This window comes from Ursus americanus, chromosome X, assembly GCF_024610735.1.
Source record: "Ursus americanus isolate L20-20 chromosome X, mUrsAme1.1.p, whole genome shotgun sequence".
Classification (NCBI taxonomy): domain Eukaryota; kingdom Metazoa; phylum Chordata; class Mammalia; order Carnivora; family Ursidae; genus Ursus; species Ursus americanus.
This window is the reverse complement of record NC_142164.1, coordinates 29,915,198-29,938,348: the sequence shown is the minus strand read 5'-3', so window position 1 is coordinate 29,938,348 and position 23,151 is coordinate 29,915,198. Positions and strand designations below refer to the sequence as shown.

The window sequence follows — 23,151 nt, the reverse complement described above, 5'->3', positions numbered from 1 at the left end:
TTAAGGCTTCCTGGGTGCCCCTTGACGGCACTCATAGCTTCTCTCACATTCTGTGCCAGCCCATTTCCTATGCTAACTTACATTAGCATTATTTTTTAATCGAAGGGAAATGCCCTTAAAATTAACCATTTAAAAGTGAGCAATTCAGGGACATTCACAATTTTGTGCCACAGACACCTGTTTAGCTCCAAAACGTCCTCAGCAGCCCCGAACTCCGCACCCATTCAGGAGCCGCTCCCCATTTGCCCCTCCCCCAGCCCCTAGCAACCACCAGTTTTCCATCTGCACGAATTTCCCTGTTCCAGACATTTCATGGAAATGCAGTCATACACTGTGGGACCTTTTGAGTCTGGCTTCTTTCGTTTGGCATCATGTTTTCCAGATGCGTCGGTGTTGTAGCAGGTACCAGAACTTCATTCTTTTTTATGACCGAGTCATATTTTATTGTACGTGTATGCACAATTTCTTGATCCAATCTTCTGTCCACAGACATTTGCATTGTTTCCAGCTGTGGCCAATAGTGCCGCTGTGAACATTCCTGTTCAAGTATTTGTGCGTTATTCATACGTGTGTGTACCTACCCCCCCCCATATCCCCCCCTGCTCCGGGCGGTGAACTTCTGAATGCCTGGGACCTTAAAAGGTTTTATCTTTTTTCCCCCAAAACCCCAGGCCCTGAGTTTTTCACTTAGTAGATACCCCACTAATGCCCGTTAAAGTGAAGTAAACCGAACACTCCCACAATCCTTTTTTATTCCCCCTTTGTCACCAATGTTGATGTTTTAAAATGTATTCGCATGTGTTCCTTATCGGCTAGACCCACGGGGTGACACAGAGCACAGACGCCTGGTCATCATCGCCTAAACTGAAAGGGCAGGTCGGCAGTTTTCCGCACAGTGTGATTCGAGGGCCTTCCAGCTGGTTCCGGGTTGCTAGTGTTTATGCTGTGCTGGTGGTAGTAGACTCCTGCTCGAAGACCCAAGCAAGACGGACCTGTGTCCTGAGCTGTGTCCCCCCCCCCCACCCTGGTCCTCTTCCGGCCCCGCCCCTCCCTACAGGACCAGGATCCCAGTCCATGGGAAGAAGGGGTGTGCCCCTGCTAGCCCATGCTCCAGGTCCCTGGCCGCCCGGAACTGTCCCAAGCCTGTCGCCAGGGCCTGCGTGCTCAGTCTTGGAGCTGTCCTTGGGAGGGTGACTATGCTGCCGGGGGCCTGCGCTCCCACGCCTAAGGGGGAGGGGGCCGTGTGCCTGAAAGCGGGGGGCTGGTCTAGGAGACAGGGTGGGGCAGGGAGCAGCTCTTCCTACAGCATCGGAGAGGACTTAGAGGAGTCTGAGAATTCGAAATCCTTTCAGGTCATTATGAAGGTACATGTGTAGTGGAAAGAGATAAATCATTCACTAAAACATGCTGGTTTAAACGCTTCAAATATATAGATATATGGTATGTGGATCCCCAACTGAACTCTTTCTGACCCCTGCAAATGTGACGAATGTTACAGGAAGTCCAAGTTCAATATATGGTCTATCACCCCTTTCCCCTCATCGCTCCATGTTCCACTTTGTTACCTATGCATAGTGGGACCCCTTGCTTCTGAAAATACTAGTTCTAACAGCCCATCTTGCTAGAAGACTTGGATCGAGTCCTAGCCCAGGCTGGAGTACAACCACCAACCATCTCGCCCCCCTCTACTCACCCCCCAGCTGCAGTACCCTCCCACTGCTCCGTTTCTTTGCTCTCCAGGTGTTTATACACAAAACTTCTCTTCAGTACCACTTCTTGCCCATACAAATACCCACCTGCAGGCCGTCAGCTCGGTCAGGCACACCTGTGCAGAGGCCCTTTGTCCTCTGCACAATCTCTTTTTTTTTTAATTATTTTTTTATTATTGTGTTCAATTAGCCAGCATATAGTCCATCATTAGTTTTTGATGTAGTGTTCAACGATTCATTAGTTGCGTATCACACCCAGTGCTCATCACGACCCGTGCCCTCCTTAATACCCGTCACCCATCTACCCCCTCCCTCCACCCCCTCCCCTCTGAAACCCTCAGTTTGGTTCCCAGAGTCCAGAGTCTCTCATGGTTCGTCTCCCTCTCTGATTTCTTCCCATTCAGTTTTCCCTCCCTTCCCTGGTGGTCCTCTGCGCTCTTCCTTACGTTCCACATAGGAGTGAAACCATATGATAATTGTCTTTCCCTGCTTGACTTATTTCACTTAGCATAATCTCCTCCATGTCGATGCAAACGGTGGGTATTCATCTCCAGAGAACATCTGGCTTCTCTGACAACCTTCAGGTCTGCATTATCAATATCGTATTGGACTTCCCGCCCCACATGACAAAGACAGACTGCAGAGCAAGCTTTATTGAATTTATTTGCGTTGCATACATATAGTAAAAATCGAGAATACTAAAAGAAACTGAAAACTTGTTAGAATGCGCATCCAGGCATTAAAAAAAAACTGAACCTCTTTACTTAAAAACAGAGTTTTGTTAACTGTGGAAAAGAAATTGTTAATGGAGAGCTCTCAGAGTGAGAAGGAGCTAATAGTGGTCCATCCTAAAGAAAGGGGGTAGGGACTAATTACTGGGGTCACCCGGGTAAAGGACATCTACCTAAATAAACTGTTCGCTATGGAGGTACAAAGGAAATCAGACTCAATCAATCAAAATCCTAGCATCATCGGAATGATAAAGATACAGTATCAGGAAAAGTAGATGTTTTATAAAGAAAATGCAAAACCCAGCGTATGATTGTACAATGTCACGTTATACCATCATCACCAAAACCAAGCACCAAGGATTTAAAGCAGCTCTGGCACCTCGCTGCCTCTGTGAATTTTCTTTGCATGAGGCAGCACCCCCCGCAGAATTTAAAGGCACAGTTCGATGTCTAGGCTTACATTTCTGTGTTAGCAAAGCAGCCCCGTGGCGACAGAGACAGACACAGTGACAGGTGTAGCCAGAAGATCCTTCTGGGTCTCCGAAGAAAATGAGCTGGGTACTGTCCAGGCATCCAAGGGGAGCTCTTCCTTAGCGTTTGGTGTGTTTGGGGGATGGAACAGAAGGAAAGGACTTGGGGGAGTGGCTCATTGGGGACGGGGTGTACGGGGTGTGCGGGGAGCTATCCAGTCTAGTGACTTTCGAGGTGCGCGCCTCCAGGAATGAGCGCAGGGAGAAGCTACGCTGATTTGATCACCTAAGGCTTCCAGTTTGCAGAAAGTGAATTGTTCTATGGCTTGGGGGTTCCGGTCTTGCTTTGGGCTAAAATCTTGTGAAACTGAGGCTGCTGAGGGGAAGAGACTAAAAAAACTAGGCTACGTGGAGCTTTCTACCTTAAAGCTAGGGCCAGGGAAAAGAGCTCTCCAGGAGCCCAGGGTCTTAAGTGCTTAAAAAATAGGATATATATGGCATTCAGTACGTTTCTCAGCAAGCAGAGAGTCACAGTGGCATTGGGACAAGAGGTGAAACACTGATGAACTAACCATCTAGGGGAGCACGATAATCCCCAAGAAACGTTCTGCCTCCGAAAGAGATGCTCACTGCTGCCAGGCTAGCGGCGTGGGGCATGCGCAGAGAGCCCTAGCGCCCTTGCAGGCAGGCATTGGGGGTGGGGGCAGGGATACAAGGGCGGTGTCTCAAAGGGCAACGGCTAACTGGGGGACTAGCTGCGCGAAACTTTTCTTGGAGACCCAGAATGTTCACTTCCACCACCTCTTCTCAGCGCCTTTGTGAAAGCTTGGGGCGGCAACCAAGGAACCGAAGCATTTAACCAGCCTCACGAAACCTCAAAGCCGACCCTTGGGCCAAACCGTCTGGCCGTTTCCACCCGAACGAATTCATTTGATCCAGGGACATGACCACCACCTCTTAGTTGCTCCCGCAAAATGTGCTCACTTTCTCTCTTCTAAAGCTCATCGTCCCAAATTAAAGGTTTCCCAGTTCTACAGCGGTGCAAACAATTCACATTGGTTTCATAGAGGAGATGCTGGGTTTTCAGATGCTGGCCGTGACTGTACTGAAGGTTAGGCATTCGTGGCATTTGTTACATTCGAATAATCATTAGCTTTAATCCCCCCCTTAAGGCACTTTTGCTTAATACGAAGTGGTTATGGCGAAGAAATCACTACATGGCGTTAGTGCGGCTGCCGGCAAAGACCGTTTGCGGCGCGGCTGCCCGCCCGGGAGCTGCTCATTGCATGATTTCGGCAATATGGCTCCAAGCTTTGGCTTTCTCCTTGGCCAGGGAGAACCAGACTGGCTCCTCCGGCTCTGCTGGCTCACGGAACACAGCGGGGAGAGTCGAAGATCGCCTGGTTTCTTTGGCCGTGGCGGGCAGCTGACCTATCTTCGGATCTTCAAATCCTACGAGAACCACAGCGAATAACACACAAGCAGTAAGAAGCTCCAGAGACACCCAGGGAGGTTCGTGGGATACAGTAAAAGTTCTCCTCCTTTCAGGTTTCCTCGGGCTTTTAAAAGTCCCGTGCATGTGGCCTGCTACGGGTGGTCTCTCGAAGGGATAAAATCTGCACGGCCGTGGCCAAGGGGGCCTGGGCAAGGGAAGGCCCGAGAGAAAATACCGGCCAAGCTTTGGGAGGTTATTATTAGACTGTTTCACACTTTTGAATTGGGACCAGAGAGGAAACATACAATATGTTATCTATTCAGTGTTTCACATTTCAAGTCAGGTAACGTTATTTCTGGTTTGCCGATCCGTGTCCCATGAAATGACTAGTAAGGGCTTAGTAGATCCATCCAGGAAAAGTCTGTGCTAAAGAGCGTTGTACCAATTACTCTGACCCAGCAGACAACCTCCCTGTCCCCCAGTTCTACTCCTTCCCTCATCCTGCCTTATGGCTGACTGCGGCCATGGCTTTGACCCCATCAGGGGTATGCATTACAATCACCTACAGCTCTCGCTCTCTCTTTTTTTTTAAGCAATCAGACATTTATTTGGTTAATTAGAATTGCCATTCAGGAAACAAAGATTTGGGTAGAGGCCAGACTGCTGGTATACAGCTAGAGCTCTTCTTCTTTTTTTCTTTTAATATTTTATTTATTTATTTGATAGAGAGAAAGAACACAAGCAGGAGGAGCAGCAGGCAGAGGGAGAGAGAGAAGGAAACTCCCCGCCGAGCAGGGAGCCTGACGAGGGCCTCGATCCCAGGACCCCAGGGTCATGACCCCAGCCGAAGGCAGACAGCCAAGTGACCGAGCCACCCAGGCGCCCCAGCTAGAGTTCTTTTTAAAAATACCAATGCTCAGGGGCACCTGGGTGGCTCAGCTGGTTAAGCATCTGACTCTCGATTTCAGCTCAGGTCCTGATCTCAGGGTGGTGCAATCGAGCCTGGCATCAGGCTTCGCGCCCAGAGCCTGCTTAATAAGATTCTCTCTCTCTCCCTCTGCCCCTCCCCCTCCCCCTCCAAAATAAGTAAATAAATCTTTAAACAATATAAAAATAAATAAAAACATTAATACCCACACCATTTCCTGAACTAACAGAATTAGAATCTTTAGCAGTGGAGCCAGGGCCATCTGTAATTTTGTAAATGTTTTAGGAGCTCACCAGGCGATTCTAACGCACAGAGTTGAGAACTACCTGACAGGAGCTGAGTGTCCGTGAGATTATTAATAGCTATCAGCAGGTCAGGTGCCACGATTTTGTGGCCAGACCATGGCTTCCTAAGTTCCTAGTCTAACTTCTTCATGAAGGGGACCAAGGGAGAGGACAAAGATGATTCAGTACAAACCCATCCTCCCCTCCCCCTGCTTCTGCCGAAAAGAAAATCCCTCTGGCACACACCCCTACTGTTGAGACTGCATTCTATTCTATCCCAGCCCAGCGTCAGCTCTGCGTTCAACATCTCCCCACCTCCCACACCCTGCTCAGAAGGTGGAGAAGGCGGCCTTTGAAATAGTGAAAAGAAACAATTTGACACCACTGGGCCTATACAGTGGATTATTTTAAAGCGTCCCTGGGGTTGCAGAAGGTGAGAAAGTACTGCTTTGCCATGAGGTACATTCCAGAGGAATCGCAGCCGTGGGAACATTCCAGTGAGTGATCACAGCTCTGTGCCTACACTGGCTTCCTCGACGAGGCGGAAGACTGGGAGACCCCCGGAAAGTCACACACTGGACTCAGAGGGGTCCTGACAATCAGATTTTCCTGAAACAAGCTAATATCTGTCTCTAATCAAAGAGCCATGAGAGTCATGAGGCTGATTTGGGGCAGAGGAAGGGGTGGGGGAAAGACATGTGTTGTCTGAGATGGAAATTGCAAAAGTTTCCCAATATGCTGCCAGGACTTTTGGGGGGGGGTCGTTTTTACCTGTTTTAGTAGACTTAGGTAGCTTCCTCTGTGCTATCTTCACCAGTTTATCGACATCAGAAGTAAAAGTCTTTCTGGGTTGGTTTTCACTTGCAAGGCCAATTCCCTTTAATACAAAAATGAAAACAAAAAGCTCGTTAAGTCCTGACGTGGAGAAGAGTGAATTAAAAAACCACAATGGGCAAGCCCTGTCCTGGCCATCATGAGTTCCACATTAGTCAAAAGGAAAGAGGGGCGGGGGAAGGAAATAGCCCTGAGAGGACCTTGGCTCAGAATTTAGGTTCACAAAACCTCAGCTGGTTCAAGCTTAACCATCTTTGAGATCTGGAAGGAAAGGTTGTCTAATCCTACAAATGGTGTGAACAGGTTAATGGAATTATTTAACCTGAGAATAACCTTTTCCCTAGCACACTACCAACACTTAACAACAAGCTAACAGAATGTGGGGGTTATGAACAAATCTTATCAAGGAATTGAAGTGAGTTTCACGGGATCTCACTTAGCATAACTGTTGACCTCTGACTTGCACTCCCTGCACTAGAAAGAGACGTAGCTACAGGTCTTTCCAGAATTGCACAGTTTAAGTTTTCCAAATGCACCTCGCCACAACTGGTCTAAATTACGGAGTTTATATACCCTGCTGCGTTTTCCCCTAACGAAAGCTTGAATCGAGGTGCGCTTTACCCCTGTATCTCCTGCTCCCATAAAAATACTAATGACGAAAATGAAAACATCTTCCGAGTTACGCAGATCCTGATGTGATCCCTTGACAGATACAGTAAGCAGTTAAAAGTACAGGAACTTAGACATATCTCTTGGGATGTAAACGTGATGTGTTTTCTTAGGTCAGTGTTCTGCGGTTTTGACAAGAGGGGTTCTCATTCCAGCACCTCCAAAGACATCACAAATGCGACGCTGCAAGCAAGACACCCTCCCATCATCCCTGATCCACAGGTGGGACCGTGCGTCTAGCTCGTCATGTAACTTTGCTTCTCACCTGTAGGAGGCACGATGCCAAAGCAAACCAATACGCAAAGCCCCAACTACCGAGCATTACCTTTAAAAAGTCAATCCTTATGGATGATATGGAAAGGTGCCCAGAAATGAAATGTCAAATGAAAAATAGTATGTATAGTTTGATTCCATTTATATCTTCTTTACTACGCCTGTAAGGATAGTTACTCAATTCTCGCCTCAGCGGTTACCTTTGGGGTTTTTTTTTTCTTCTATAACTTATTCCTCGCTGCTCAACCGATTTCATGGAAACCCGCTCTAGAATATTCAGGACAGGGTTTGATTTACAGAACCTTCTCTGTAGTCATTACTTTTCACAAACCCTTTCAGAGCATAAAGCAGGGCATGTTATTTTCTGAGAACCAGGCTAGACTCTTCCCCAGGAAGAGTCCGCCTGCCTTGATTAGTGCCCCCAAAGAGGTGGGGAGCTGCAGGCTTGGCAAAGTCCCCGGCACAAGCTTAGTCAACCCACTCTAGTGACCTTCTGGAGTGTCGTTTTGTGGGCTGTCGCAGGTTCTGCCCCATGTCTAGGCTCTTTGATCTCGGCCTTGACTCCAGCTTTGTTCTTGGTATTGGCCTCTTTCTTAGGGATGTTGGCCTGGGAGCTCTTCTGCCTCTGCTTTACCATGGTTATCCAAGCTGGCTCAGAGGCGGAGGTGGCGTAATCCGACTGTCGGCCAACAGGCTTTCCTGAGAAAGGAAGGAGCGTGGTTAGAACTGAAGTGAGGCAGGCAGGGTCTCGAGCCGGGCCGGGGCTGACCCACACTAATGTACCAGATGGGATCCTTGTTAATTGCCAGGTGAAAATGAACAGAGATCCCCTAGAAAGGGGCCCCCTCTCCCTCCCCCGTCCATCCCTCTTCCTATCCCCAAATCAGGGTAGGACCAGGGCGGCCAGGTGGGCTGGGAACGCTCCCAACAGGCCAGAGGCTCAGGCTGTTGATGTCATTCCTCGAAGTCCAAGGAGTATCTCGTAGTATTGGCTACTTCGCCATCCCCCATGAAAGCACGCGGTTACACGGGTGTGGCTCTGGGCACGAAGACCATGGGATGGTCAGCGTGAAGGTACAAAGGCTTTGAGAGAGATTAGTGCTCAAAAGATCACCTAGCTCTGGATTCTTAGACATCGCAGGTGTGTGAAGCAGCTGCGGGAGTAAATTAAGATTTCAAGCTGAGTGTCTGAACGCAGGGCTCTACTCAAGAGTTGGCTTTTAAAAACCACATGGTGTTGTGGGGGAAGCATAATACGTGTCAGAGGATTCTGAGAAAGGTGTAAAATTCCATGTAAAGGGAAGGCCCACAGAAGGAATAGGCAGATGGTTGTGCGTCCGTCACAATGTGGATGGGTGTCCAGAGGGGGTCTCCCTGGGAAAGGGATGACTCAAAATTAACCAGCTCCAAATCCATTAAGCCAGAATGGGGCACCACCCTGCTCGTAAAATCCGCAAGCCAGCCCCGCCAAAGCAACAACTCGGCACGCAAGGCTAGAACAGACTTCCTCCCACTCAAGACTTGGATTTCTAGTTCTTCCCTCCACTCGGTACACCTCCTTGCCCTCTGGAAAGAGGAAGTCTCACCTGGGGCCTTGAAAATGGATTGCCTCTTGGCCACGCTTTCGGACTTGGGCCTGCTCTGTTGCTTCTCTGCGACGTCAGAAGCTGTGGTGGGCTTCTCTGCGGCGCCCAGGAGCCCCTGGGAAACGCTTCCTCTGATGTGCTGTTCTTTACCTGTGGAAGATGAGACTGGGCCCACGAACAGTGAAGAAAGCTTCGTAAGATCATCGTGTTTCTCACTCTTGTACTTGCTCAGGGAAGGGACTTTTCTCAGGCGAACTCCAAACAGGGTTTCGACCCCAGCCCTGCCGGTGGATACGTTTGCATGGCTAACGTTTCGATCGCCGCTCTCAAGACCTTCCTTCTTAGTGCCCCCAGAAGTGGATGCCTGCCTGGCGGGAGCCGTCGTGGACTTCACGGGTTTGGTGGCAGGAGGCAGGGTATTCTTCGGGAGCTCTTCCAAGCCCTGTCGATGCTTCCTGGTCTTGTTTGGGGAAGCTGGGCCTCTGGGTAGGGACCGCGTGCTGGGCCGGCTCTCGGAGACGGCGGCCTCCGCGGCAGCGCTCCCGGAACCCGAATGGGCCTGTGGCGGGTACTCGAGGTCCGCCAAAGCCTGGCGAGGGTGTCTGCGATGCCGAGGCCGGCGCTCCTCGGACCTGCTCCACTCTACAGGGACGCCCGCCGCCGCCGGGCGTGGTGAGAAAAGCCGCGGCTGTGCTGGGGCCCCTGCCTTGGCTTGGGGAGGGCCTCTGGAAGGCAGCTGCTTTTCGAGACTCTTCCGTATTTCAGGAGAGTGCTGAGAGACCGAGGAGGAGACTGGCTTCGCAGGTGCCGGGGAGAGCTGTTGGGGGGGCAGCGGCTCCTTGGAACTGCTCTGCTTCAGCTTCGTGGGGGCACTCTCTGAACGTGGGGGAACTTCTCTTGGGCCTTCGGGCCTCCCCGAAGGCTGTGGAGGGCATGCCGTAGGCTGAGAGATGCGTCCCTGGGTGCTGGCATTCTCGGGGCCCCAGAACTGGGGGTACTGGACTTTAGACCTCCGCAGAGATTTGGAAGATGGCTTTGCCGCTAGAGGGCCCGCAGGGCTCTCTGAAAACACTTGCTCTGCCATAAACTTGACAAACGACTGGGAAGGGTGCCTGGGCGCCAGCGGTTTCTTGGCCGAGCCTGCTTCCGCAGCAGCATTCTCCAGACGAGAGGATATCTCCTGAACCTTAGACCTTGATGACAGCGGGCTGGGATGTTTGGAAGGCACTGGCTTCCCAGACATGGCCGCCTCAGTGGCAGCGCTCTCAAAACTGGACGACATTTGCTGGACTTTGTATCTCCCAGGGGACGGGGGAGACTGCCCGGAAGGCAGCGGCTTTCTAGAAGCACCCTCTTCAGTGGCAACCCTTCCTGGAGCCTTGGAGGCTGGTTGCTTGACCGCTGCTTTGGTCAGGGTCTGAGAAGACCTTCTGGGAGATGGCTGCTCAATAGCCACGATCCTCTGGGCCACGGAGCCCTCTGGAACCACAGGGGCTGGTTGCTTGACCGATGCTTTGGTCAGGGTCTGAGAAGGCCTTTTGGGAGAGGGCTGCTCAATAGCCACGATCCTCTGGGCCACGGAGCCCTCTGGAACCACAGGGACTGGTTGCTTGACTGATGCTTTGGTCAGGGTCTGAGAAGGCATTCTGGGAGAGGGCTGCTCCATAGCCACGCTCCTCTGGGCCACGGAGCCCTCTGGAGCCCCGGAGGCTGGTTGCTTGACTGTTGCTTTGGTCAGGGTCTGAGAAGGCCTTTTGGGAGAGGGCTGCTCAATAGCCATGATCCTCTGGGCCACAGAGCCCTCTGGAGCCCCAGAGGCTGGTTGCTTGACTGATGCTTTGGTCAGGGTCTGAGAAGGCATTCTGGGAGAGGGCTGCTCAATAGCCACGATCCTCTGGGCCACGGAGCCCTCTGGAACCACCGGGGCTGGTTGCTTGACTGATGCTTTGGTCAGGGTCTGAGAAGGCATTCTGGAAGAGGGCTGTTCCACAGCCATGCTCTTCTGGGCCACGGAGCCCTCTGGAGCCTCAGAGGCTGGTTGCTTGACCGCTGCTTTGGTCAAGGTCTGAGAAGGCATTCTGGGAGAAGGCTGTTCCATAGCCACGCTCCTCTGGGCCACGAAGCCCTCTGGAGCTGTGGAGGCTGGCTGCATGACCAGTGCTCTGGTCAGGGCCTGAGAAGCCTTTCTGGAAGAGTGCTGCTCCATAGCAATGATCTTCTGGGCTTCGGAGCCCTCTAAAGCCTCGGAGATGGGTTGCTTGAGTTTCGTGCTCACCTGGGACTGGAAAGCACATCGGGGAGGCTTTGGCTGGGCGGGAGCGCTGCGTTCTGGAGGGGCGCTCGCTGATCGCCGGGAGGCTGCTTGCTGGGCTCCCCGCTTCCGCGGGTTCTGAGAGGGCTTTCTGGGAGGCAGCGGAGGCAGGGGAGGCAGCGGCTCCAGAGAAATGCCCCACTCCAGAGCCACGCTCTCTGCACTCACAGAGCCCTGTTGCTCGAATGAGGGGCTCAGCCAGGACTGGTAGACGCTTCTGGGGGACGCGGGGCCGGGCACCAGGGCAGGGCTCAGGGCGAGGCCCAGGGCGGGCGCCAGGGCGGGACGGCCGCCCGACGCGGAGGCGGAAGCGCCCACTGAGTCCAGGGGGCCGGGCTGTGGCTGGACTTTAGGCCTCACCAAGGGCTGGGAGGGGCCTCTGGGCTGCGGCTCCACGGGCGGGCCCTCCTTCACGGCCGGCTCGAACACGTGCTGGGCTTTAGGATTTGTCGAGGACGGAGAGGAGGATCTGGGGAGCAGGGGCTCCGCTGAAACGGCCTTCTCGGCAGCGGCACCCTCCAGACCCGAGAACACATTCGGTTCGCCTTTGAGGTCCATGGAGGCCGCGGCCGGGCCTTTCGGAGGCAGAGGCTCCGCAGACGCTGCCGGGCTTTCGGGACCGGCAGGGGCCTGTCGCGGGGCTGGCAGTTGCGTCAGGGGCTGAGCGTGGTATCTGGGGAGTGGCGGCAGCGGCACGGAGACGCTCTTTTCGACCACGGCACCTTCCGCGCCCAGGCACACGTGCTGCTCGGCGACTGGTCTCACGACGGCCTGCGAGGGCCGTCGGGGAGGCGGCAGCTGCACGGAAATGCTCCCCTCCACAGCCGGGCACTCGGGATCGGCCCGGACGGCTCGCTCCGCGACGGGCTCCCGCGGCGGCTGGGAATGCGACCTCGGGGGCGGCGGCGGCGGCGGCAGCTCGGCCGAAGAGAACCTGACGCCGCTGGCGGGCTCCGCACCCTTGCAGCCGGGCTGCTCCGCCCTCGGCCTCCCCGGGTGCTTGGAAGGGATTCTGGGGGGCAGCGGCTCCGGGGCGCTGGCCCAGTCCGCGGCCGCGCTCGCGCTCCCGCTCGGAGGGCCGGCCGCCGCGTGCTGCGCGGCCTGCGGGCTCAGCCAGGGCGACGGGACCGGCGGCCAGGCGGGCGCCGGCTCCACGGGGCTGCTCCGCGGGGCGGGCGGCCTGGCGGCGCCCGAAGACGGCTGCTGCTGAAGCCTGGGCCTCGAGAAGGCCTGCGCGAGCCGCTCCACGGAAACGGCCCACTCCTCGGGGAGGTTCTCGGAACGCGAGGCGCCTTGTCGTGGGTCGGTGGGCTTCCCCAGGGCCCGGCCGGGGGCTCCGGCGGGCGCATGTTCCTCAGCGCTGCTCCAGTCGTCGGCGCTGCTGTACTGCTCCACGTAGCTGGCCGATTCCGTGGAGACCGGGTCTTCGGGCTCGTCCAAGGCCGGGGCAACACGGCGGGGCATCAGCCGCTCGCTGGAGCCGCTCGAGTCCCCGGCAGCGGCGGAGGCGGACGCTTCCTGGTCGTCGTCGTCGTCGTCGTCGTCGGACTTCCCCAAGGGCTGGAAGGCGCGCCTGGGCGCCGGCGGCCGCTCTGAGCCGCTGTCCTCCTCCGAGCCGCTCTCCTCTGAGCTGCTCTCCTCCGAGGCGCTCTCCGGGTCGGAGGACGCTTCTCCAGCCGCGGGCCGGCCGAAGGCCCGGGGAGAGTACCTAGAAGGCAGCCGCGGCTGCTCGGGACCGCTCAGCTCGGCCGCCGAGGTCTCGGAGTCGGTGAAGGCTTGCTGGGGAGCGCCAGGCGCCCGCGGGCCCCGGACAGACTGCCCGGGAAGCAGTGGCCGCTCCGAGCCGCTCTCCTCCGAGGCGCTCTCCGGGTCGGTGCGCGCGTCGTCAGCCGCGGGCTTGGCCAAGACCCAGGAAAGGCTCCTAGGGGTCAGCCTCTCGGCCGAAAGGCCTCCGTCGGCCAGAGCGCTGGCCGGAGCCGCAATGCTTGCGGTGAAGGCCCGCAGGATGTTTCCCGGCGCCCTTTCTCGGCAGACAGCTGGAATATCTTGAACGGACTCCATTTTAAATTTGAGAGCCTGCAGATCAAAGCTGAAGGCTTCTTCCCCTTCCGACTGGATTTGAGAAGGATCCATGAACACTTGAGCCTCCATCGCCACCGAGAGGATGACATCGTCCTGGGTCGTCGCGAGGCTCTCGGGCGCCGGGGGCGCAGCAGCGCCGGCTTCTGGCGGCTCGGCCCCGCAGGCCCCATCTCCACCGCGTGGCGCTGGACCACGGACCGTGGCGTCCGCCGCATCTTCGGGTGCGGGCGGCGCTACCGGGCCTTTTCTGGCTTTCAAATCCGCGCCGGCCTTTCTCTTGGCCATGCCATCTGCATCTGCCAGCAGCTCCTGACGAGGCGCGCGGGCTGCCTGCGGAGCCGGGGGCTGCTCAGCGACGTGCGGCTCTGGAGGCAGGGGCCACGGAAGACAATCTCTGGCAGTCTTCTCGGCAGGTGGCGACCCAGCCCTGTCCCCGAGGCCAGGCCCTCCACCGGGCTGTTGAAAGCTTCTCCCTCGCGGCGCGCACTCACTCGATGCTGAAGCGCCTGAGCCTTTCTTGGTGCGGCGCCTTCCGTGCCCCGCGGGCAGGGGGTAGCTCCGACTCCCCGCCGCGTCTGCGCGCGCAGCCTGCTCGGCGGTCGTCTTATCCAGCTCGCTCCTCTTGCTCTGTGTCAGGCTTGAGAGACCTGGACGCGATAGAAAGGAGGAAAAGAAAAATATGCGTGCCTTGGACTTCCTAAAAAATAAGAGGATTCTGCCCCGGCCCCGTGGGTACCAGTTCACTATTAATTTCCTCCGTATAAAGAAGCAGCTATTCAGAAGAGAGTGAGCGACGTGGTCACGAATTAGCCTCTGCCGTTGGAAATGTGTGAATCAAAGGGAAATCCCAATTTTACGAACTGATTACAAGGTGGGCTCATCAACAGCAAATCCATAGTCTGGTCCACCGCTAGGTGTGATGCGTGAAAAGGCAGTTTTTGGACCTGTAACGATTACCCTTTAGGGAACTGACTGGGGCCGGACAAAGGGGAATTTTATTTTCTAATTAGTACTTATATTTTTTTACTTGATTCCATTTAATTTTCATATCGTGTGCGGGCATTGTCTTATTTTTTAGAAAGGTGTCAATGGGGGGAGGGAGTTATCTGGGAGGTAAGATGGCGGCCCCCTTTTCTTTTGCTTTTTATGCTCTTGTATTAAACGAATCTGATGTAATATACAGGCAAAACAATCACTGGAAAGCCTTAACAATGACATCAGTCCATATAGGCTTCATGTCAAGCGCAAGGCAGCAGTGACAGACAGCTCCTCTCCTCTCTAGTACTTTCGCTGAGGAACTCAGTTTGATCCCCCCTGGGAAGGATCGCTGCCTTCTCTCGCTCACCATCCAGTGCATACCGAACTCCATCTCCTGGTTTCATAGCCAGCACAGGGCACTGGGCATAGCTGGCTGCACTCCAAACCACTCCCATTATATGGAATACCCAAGTATTTGCCCCCATGGACGCCAAATCGCCAAATCGGTTCTATCCTTTGTGTGTAAAAGGGACAACTATTAAAAATAAATTAGAGAAAAAGATTAAAAAGAAAGTAAATTTAATTTTCATTTCATTTTCTTCTGTGTGTGTGTGTGTGCGTGTGCATATTTCAGGACAGTTTTGTGGTTTTGCTAGTTTTCATGGAAAAATGTGTTTAGGGATATCCTTTTTTTTGAACCCGCATGGGAAATCCTTTGAAATAACTGCCCAACTTAATTGTGGAACTGGAGTTTTGTTTTATCAAGATTTGCTTCAAATTAGGTTGCCATCAGCGAGAGCCAACATCCCCATCCACACGCGCGCACCCACAGACACACACACACACACACACACACACACACACAGTTTTACACTTCAGTGGGATTTGTGGTTTGGAGGATTTGGTAGGTGTTGGTTGCCAAGGACATCTGTCTACAGCTGCCCCAGCCCTCTTGGCCTGTGGATGTGGGAACTGGTCTTACTGTTATCACAAGACCTTTCTATCTCTACTGGAAGAGAATAGCCAACTTAAAAAACTAGGGTGTTTGTTTTGTTTTGTTTTGTTGCTAATTCTGTTATTATTGTCTGGTTCTGGCGCTCAGGGGACACTGAAGGGGGGATCACTGGCTGCCCTCAGATTTCTGGGCTCCTGGAAGAACGTGTTCTTTAGCCTTAGAGAGGATTAGACAAGCTTACAAACAAATAAGCAAGCGCAACACACCTCTCTGGTTGGAAATTCATTTAGATAAAATAGCGATCCAGGTATAATCTTTTACCTTAATCCCACACAAGTGGCAACTGGTAGGAGTCAGGCAGTTTAGACAGAGGAACCTGGGACCCCTTTGATATGCATCTGAAACTGAAAGCTCTCTGAGGGCCAGGGCCAGACCCCAGCCTAGATAAGCCTCATTCCATAGCTCCCATCACAGAGCACTGTGCAGTTAAGCTCATCACACATGCTTCTGATTGAGGGTGAGGATATGCCCACCTGCACGGTCTTTTTTCGGCTTCTTTTGGTCAGCTTCTTTTGGTTTGGTTGTACTCTTCTCTTCTCCAGAAACCACTAGAAGGATGGGCTCCTCTTGCTTTGCTTTCCCCTGAAAGAGGGAAAGAAAGAGCTTCAGACAGAAGTGCTTCCCACCCACCCCTGCGTGGTTGAGGAAGGAGATGACATCAGGAAAGAAAGAGTCCTTGATATCCAAACGGCTCTGCTGGGAACGTAACAATACCGTTAACCATAGAAACGATTGCCAAAGGCATTCATCCCCTTGCTGATCATTTTACCTATTGGGAGTGATTCACCTAGATTGGAAGTTTCTGATCTCTGAGCGGTTTGTTGCAACTCCCCGAAAACCGCCAAACCACACTACAAGGCAGTCAGTCTGAAAGCAGGCTTGTTGGGCCTGACGGCAATTATATTCTTGGCAACACTGGAATTCCCAAATTTGTTTCGCCAGATCTGGGAGCCAAACTCAAATCCCATTTGGCTTCTTTTCAGGGAATTTAGTGAAAGCATGAATTATGTCTTTCCGGCTCCAAAGAAGAAAGAGGATTGGGGTTTTGCTGAGAAAGAAGAGAGAAAATGATGAAGGGTTCGGCCCTTACACTGAGAAGGTTGAAATTGATTTAATATAAACAAGCTTTACGGATGATTACGGGAAACGTCAGGGTAATGCTGCACCGAACAGCGGCCAGGATCTGCTCCGTGTGAGCCTCTGTGACGCACGCCTGAGGACAAACGTCCTACTCACGGTGCCGGTGCAAACACACTCAGCGCAAAGGAATTTATTGTTGAGTGAATGAGGTGAGACACACCTGGGTTCAAATCTCTTTTGAATATTTACTCACCGTGTGAGCTTGGCCGGGTTGTTCTCTACATCTCTATGCCCGCACACACCTCTAAATTAGGGCTGAGGGGAAACCTAAGAAACTCCAAGGCAAGGAGCAAGTGACAGTGGCCTTTGTGTCCAACATGGTCCTGGGCCCTTTCATATTCACCGATGTGTCACGGAGAGTCACATGGAAGAAGGTGTCCTGACCTTCTGAGAGAGTGATGCCCAGGCCTTTTTTTTTTTTTTTAAGATTTTCATTTATTCGTTTGAGACAGAGAGATACAGAGAGAGAGAGCATGAGCACGGGGAGGGGCAGAGGGAGAGGGAGAAGCAGGCTCCCCACTGAGCCGGGAGCCCAACGTGGGGCGCGATCCCAGGACCCTGGAGATCATGACCTGAGCCGAAGGCAGACGCTTCGCCGACTGAGCCACCCAGGCATCCTGCCCAGGCCTTTTCTGAATTAGGCTACACAGATGGAAGAGAGTCCAAGGTTCATACTACCTTTCCCTTAGCCAACGTTCCCCATCTCCCAGGTTTGTGGTGACGCGTCCAGGTGCTAACGCATATGTAGGGTTTAGTGCATTGTAACGGGTCACCTTCTTGACAACCGGCCAAGGAGATCCTCTTGGGGCCACTAGAGGGCCTCCCTGGACCTGCTGTCCTGCTGACTGTTCTTTCAACTCATAATTTCTTCTCTTTCTTTTTTTTTCAAGATTTATTTATTTATTTTGAGAGAGAGAGAGAGCACACGAGCAGGGAGAGGGGTGGAGGGAGAGAAAGAGAGAACCCCAAGCAGACTCCCTGCTGAGCACAGAGCCTGATGTGGGGCTCAATCCCATGACCCCAAGATCTGAACGTGAGCCAAAATCAGGAGTCGGATGCCTAACCGACCGAGCCACCCAGGCGCCCCTTGTTGTCTTTTTAAAGCTAAATTGAGGTGTCTAAGCTCGATGCAACATGGTAGGGTGAGAAGAGTACGGGGTTGGAAGTCAAGACTGGGTTCTGGCCCCAGCTCTGCTAGCATCAGGGTGTGGCAATTATTTGTGCTTCAGTGTCCTTCCCTATAAAATGGTTGTAAGTCCTTCAAGAGGCCTGGGAATAAACTCTCATTTAATAAAATCCTTTAGTGTCTTCCAGCTCTGAATACAACCCTTTACTTATAGCCCAGAGTCACTGAGGAATTGGGTGTCTGACCAAAGTGAATCTTCCAGGTAACTGACACATCTTTTTAAACACCACCGTCTTCTAAGAAATTAAAGTTAAACACCAACGTCTTCTACCTTTTAGTAAAAATCTTTCCCAAAGGCATTACTTCCCTATCTTCTTAAACAGATATCAGGAAACACAGGTCAACTTTTCTTGATGACTTGGCTAAATAATGAACACGATCTGTTACACTGGACCGTGACAGGGTGTGGCCCTGAGGGATTTATTGAGGTGGGCAAGGTTCTTGATCCCTCTACTAAATGGTCCCAGATCATTTCTGCCATCTTTCTCTGCTATCAACAGTCACTTCTCTTTGTTGTCAGATCTCCCAGTCTGGCAGCCATGTTTTTAACGTAATTGGCCTGCCCCAGTGTAGCTCTCTCTGGCTGCTGGAAAATCACGTGACACAACTTTGGGACATTTATGAGACACTGAGAGATCTCTGGGGGGTATTAATGGCTCTGTTCTAAATGCTTGGAGATGCTGGAAGCCTGGCCTCCAAAGGAGTTGAACAGTGCTACAGTCTGTAGCTCGTGGGTCTTACCTGATTAATGATTAAAAGAAACCTGATCTGGGCCATGGTTGACTATCCTCTACAAAGGGGGCTAAGGAAATTCCCAGAGGCTAAGCCAAGAAGCAGTTCCTGGGGTTTAGGCTACCGTTTCTGCTTTCTTCAGTCCCTTTTGGGTGAATTCCACATGGATAGGACATCCCACCCACTAGATGCAAGTCTGCTCACCTCTCTGGGGGGGGGTGGTTGGTGTCAAGCTTGGGACAGTGCCCCTGACTTTACCATCCTTACTTAGGGCATAGATCCCTCAAACCATACCAATCCCTAGCAGCAGTCTGTGAAGGTTGGAACTCATCTTTTATTATATGGGAGCTTATTCCCAGGCCTCTTGAAGGACTTACAGTGGTCTGAGGGTTCTTTATCTTCTTTTGTTTCCGGGGGTTTAAAGCCATCTTGTGTCGAGCAGCTGAGGAATCCAAACAGTCTTTAGTGGTGGCTGCGGTGTTGAAACTCATGGGCAGGTGAATGCTGCCGGGAGAGGCAATCATGGCAAACGTGGTCAAGGACTGTGAGCGGATGTGTCCAGGTGAGGGCTGAAAGGAGCTCTGGAGAGAGGGGGGAGAAAAGGAATGGGTCAACTCCCTATGCTGCCCCTGGTCCCGAAAGCTGGAAACTTCTCTGGCTGAAGCACTCCTAAAGAAGAAATCCTTGGGGCGCCTGGGCGGCTCAGTCGGTTAACCGTCTGCCTTCGGCTCAGGTCATGATCCAGGGGTCCTGGGATCAAGCCCCGCATCGGGCTCCTTGCTCAGCGGGGAGTCTGCTTCTCCCTCTGCCTGCTGCTCCCCCTGATTGTGCTCTCTTTCTCTCTCTGACAAATAAATAAATAAAAATGTTAAAAAAAAATTAAAGAAGAAATCCTTCATGAACTACTGTCCCTTGTCCTCCAGCAATATTGACCCTTCTGGTCAACAGGCTCCTTAGAGGCAAGGTGCACGCTTCCGCTGGGTTCCTTGTAGGTGAAAACGAGAAAGAAGAAAATCAGGTTGCTCCCTTACTTAGACAGGATTCCCCTCAGGATAGGAACTCAGCCATCTAGTGGAGTTTACAAGGGCAAAGAACTACATTTTCTCTTGTCCCCTACACCCTTTTAATTAACAGGAGGGGCCAATTGGGGTGAGAGGCACAGTCTGGGTCAGGAAAACCCATCAGGGCTGTGGGGTTTCTCCATAGGGGGGCCAGGTGGAGGGGAGAAAATCAGGCTGGAAGAGGGCTTGTCTGGAGGCCACGTTTGCATGTGATGAGCCCTGGGGGTGGTACGCAACTGAGGAATTCCTGAACACTACATTCAAAACCAATGATGTACTATATGTTGGCTAATTGAATTTTTTTTTAAAAAGCTGTGTTTGTATAAACGGCACACTACCTTTATTTCCTTTACTGTTCAAGGACGCCAGGCTGATGGGAGGACCCTGAGGAACTGGGTGCCCCCACCCCCAAGGAGGTGGGGATGGAGCCTGTCACCTTGTCCTCAAGGCTGGCCTCCACCTGTCCCAACTATCTGATCCCAGGGCTCCCAGTTCAGTTCCTCTGTAGGAGCTTCAAACTGGTCTCCTCTGGGCTTCTTGATATAGCATTCTCTACACCTCAAAGACACACGCCAGAGCACCTCCCACTCCTGAGAAGCTCCCAATATCGGTTCAGGAGAGCCCCTCTGAAGGCCAGGTGGTGAACCATCTCTCTCCTGGACACCGATGGTGAAGGACACCGTTCAGCAGGTGCACACAATCTCTGTCTCGGTTTACTCACTAGCTCTTTGCAAACCAGCTTTCCACAGCACCAGGGGCCGCTTTGGCATTTGCAGCTTTCACAGCTCTCCATACATCCCCACCACCATCCGGTGATAACCTTAGCTACTATCTCGGTTCCAAGTATGGTTCTTTTATGGCCTGTGATTCCAATGCCCGGGGCACAACACGGTGCTAATGGGTCAGGCCAATGAGAGATCCAGGTCACTGTTCTGCTTGTGATTGTAGGACAAGGGGGAAGGAATGCTAGCTATCTTTGGTAGGGACAGTCACGTAAAATGAGGAGTGGCCCCCAGGCCTGTTCTAACTTCTTTATGCCACTCTCATCTATGAATTTCTAGAACACCTCTTCTGGGCACTGTATATTTGCTTGTATTATCTCTAGGAATTGTTCATTTAATCCTCGGTGTATAGAGTAAGGTCTCTTATTTTGTTCTGACATGTGATCGTGCTTCAGGGTGGTCTTAGGAGTTCCCGTATTTGGGGACTAGATGACGATATCTATCCTCCCACTAACCTCACATGATCTGTCTCCCTGTGGCCTCCGTAACTGTGTCTCCTATCACCTTCTGCTCCAGACACACTGCTGGTTTGCTGCACCTCAAACACTGCATGTGTGCCCTTCCCTCGGGGCATCTGTGCTTGCTGTTCCTTCTGTCGGGCATGCTCTTCCCCCATGTTCATATGGCTGCCTCTCTCACCTCCTTCAGGTCTTCATACACAAGCCACCTTCTCGCGGGCTCCTTCCCTGGCTAACCCAGTCAAAATTTTATCCCTCCATCCTGACACGTCATCATCCCCTTCCCTGTGTTGTTTTCTTTCTCCTTGGCACTTTTATCACTAATACACTGTGTATTTTGCTTATTTATCTTGTGTTTATTGTCCATATCCCCCACGGCAACTATAAACTCCACGAAGAAGGGTTTTCACTTGTTTTTATTTACCGCAGCATCCCTAACACCTAGAAACGTGCTGGGACATAGTAGTTGCTCAATAAATGTTTGTGGAACTGGTGAACTGATTATATTAAAAGTTTCCACCAGATGTTGCCTTTCTGAGAAAGCTCCTTGGTTCTCTGTAGCATTTTAAGTTACTCCTTCTGAAACCTCACTAGCTCCACCCGAAGGTAAATGGAAAATTCAAGGAGGTCTGGGGATCCAGAAACCCTAAAGGGACACCATGCAACTGGCTTTCCCCGAAAACGAACCTATGATGGCTAGACAGCAAGCAAAAGCACACTGAATTCAAAGAATTTTTCAATTTGGTTGGCATCCTAAACTTTGTAGTGCAAACACTACAGACAATAGCGCCGTTTCGTGAAACTCACTCTACAACAAAACAAAGAAATCAAGCTCAGCAAAATTCTGGCAAATGGTAGACTGAGTGTGTGCAGGAGAGAGCTTAGCTGTCCCCAACCACAGCCTAAGCCAAGCGTCCATCAAACTTAATAATAGCCACTAGTCTCCCCGTGCTTGATTGACTCTCGTTAAGGAATCTCTGGGTATTAGATTTAAACCCAGACCCACAGCTATCTTCAAAACGGAGCTAAAAATAAGAGAGCAAAGCCATCAAGCGTTATCCCCACCTGTCCACGGCACTCCAGCTCAGGCACGTGACTCAAAACAGCCCTAAGGGGATCTCTGTCATTGAGTTTAGAGTATGTCCTGTGGGTACAGAGTCCGTGGATGTTTTACAACTTCCTGAAACTCATAAGTGAATTAAATAAACAGTTCATTAAATAAATGATTCAAATAAACCCTCTGGAACTCTGGGCAGTGCTCCTGAAAGTATGGTCTGGGATTCCCCCAACCCCCAGCATCAGAATCACCTGGAGTGAGTGTTGAACAAAATACGTTTTAAAGGACACATCGAGATCTGATGAATAAGACTATCAGGGGAGGGGCCTGACGAAAGGCCTAACGGGCTCTCCAAGTGAGTCTTCCTGGGTGTGAATCACTCCTAACTCTCTGGCATGCTGAGAAAGGCTCTTATTTTCAAACAGAAGCACAGCAAAATCCTAAATAACCCTACCAGTTGCCTCAGAAGAGGAACCAGCAATATCTGGATTCCCTCTGGGCAGTGGGGCCCCTTCTTAGGCCCTACCTTTTCCTTCAGCCATATTGGTTAAAAGAAACCTAGAGAAGTTACCACAGGAGCCAACCGGAGGATTTTAGGAGCTACCCAGGAAAAGCAAGCCTAATCCCTTCCTGGCAGGTTTCTGAAAGAAAATCAAGTGAAGAAAATGGGACTCCTTTCTTTACTCTTCCTTTCCCTCATGCAACCCCTTCCTTCCCTCCCTGCACTCTGAGAGCCAACATACCTTCTCTCTACCCAGGGCGCATATTATTAAGGAAAGACAAGATGTTTTCATTCCTTCTCCTGTGTTTTAGAGGGGCGTTAGCACAGACAGCTTCTGATTAACAGCTAGAGTTAAATGAGCTCCCTTTGCCTCAACATCTGGGAGAGGTGCTACGCCTGGCCCCTACTAACCCAGAATCTTCCTGGGGAAGGAACCTGGGTCAGGCTTCGGGCCGGAGGAAGGGATCCTTCAGCCCTGGTTGGTAGTGGTGCGGGATACCCCTTTGTGTTAGTTCAGATGAAGGCTGCTCTTTGGAAAATTAAAACACATTTTAGCTCCCCTTTTTCCCTTCTGTCAAAGTGCAAAATATTTCAGTCAATAACACACTCCTTTGGTCATCTTTTTGATGGTTTCTTTATCTGTTGTTTGATGCTAGAGTCTCCCCCTTTTCTTTTAACTGTTGATAAGAAACACTTGAGGGAGGCCAGAGAGCACTTTGCTGATTCTTGAACAAAGGAGAACCCCTATCGTTATGTCTTAAATAAAGGCATGACCTGGTGGCTATTTGGGCCCAGATTTCATCAAGCATTGGGCCCCAAAAGCTGTCACCCAGGGAAAAGCTCCTTCTGAGACTGCCGGGGACGTTCTGACACTAGACGTTGGAGAGCTGCGTTCTGTGTGAGCTGTTTAGCCAAAGGCTCAAAGGGC

General features: G+C 52.0%; 1 protein-coding gene across 1 annotated transcript in view; it reads right to left on the bottom strand.

Annotated features, from left to right (window-relative positions):
- Positions 1 to 2,383: 2,383 nt before the first annotated feature.
- The window catches only part of KIAA1210 (KIAA1210 ortholog), a 68,317-nt gene continuing 47,549 nt past the window's right edge, over positions 2,384 to 23,151 (bottom strand). The window contains exons 6-11 of the mRNA XM_087859608.1: positions 18,741 to 18,944; positions 15,779 to 15,887; positions 8,920 to 13,959; positions 7,824 to 8,032; positions 6,329 to 6,434; positions 2,384 to 4,362 (exon numbers count right to left, since the gene is read on the bottom strand). Coding sequence (XP_087715734.1) covers positions 4,190 to 4,362; positions 6,329 to 6,434; positions 7,824 to 8,032; positions 8,920 to 13,959; positions 15,779 to 15,887; positions 18,741 to 18,944 — 5,841 coding nt within the window. The 3' untranslated portion in view covers positions 2,384 to 4,189. The remainder of the gene's footprint in view (positions 4,363 to 6,328; positions 6,435 to 7,823; positions 8,033 to 8,919; positions 13,960 to 15,778; positions 15,888 to 18,740; positions 18,945 to 23,151) is intronic.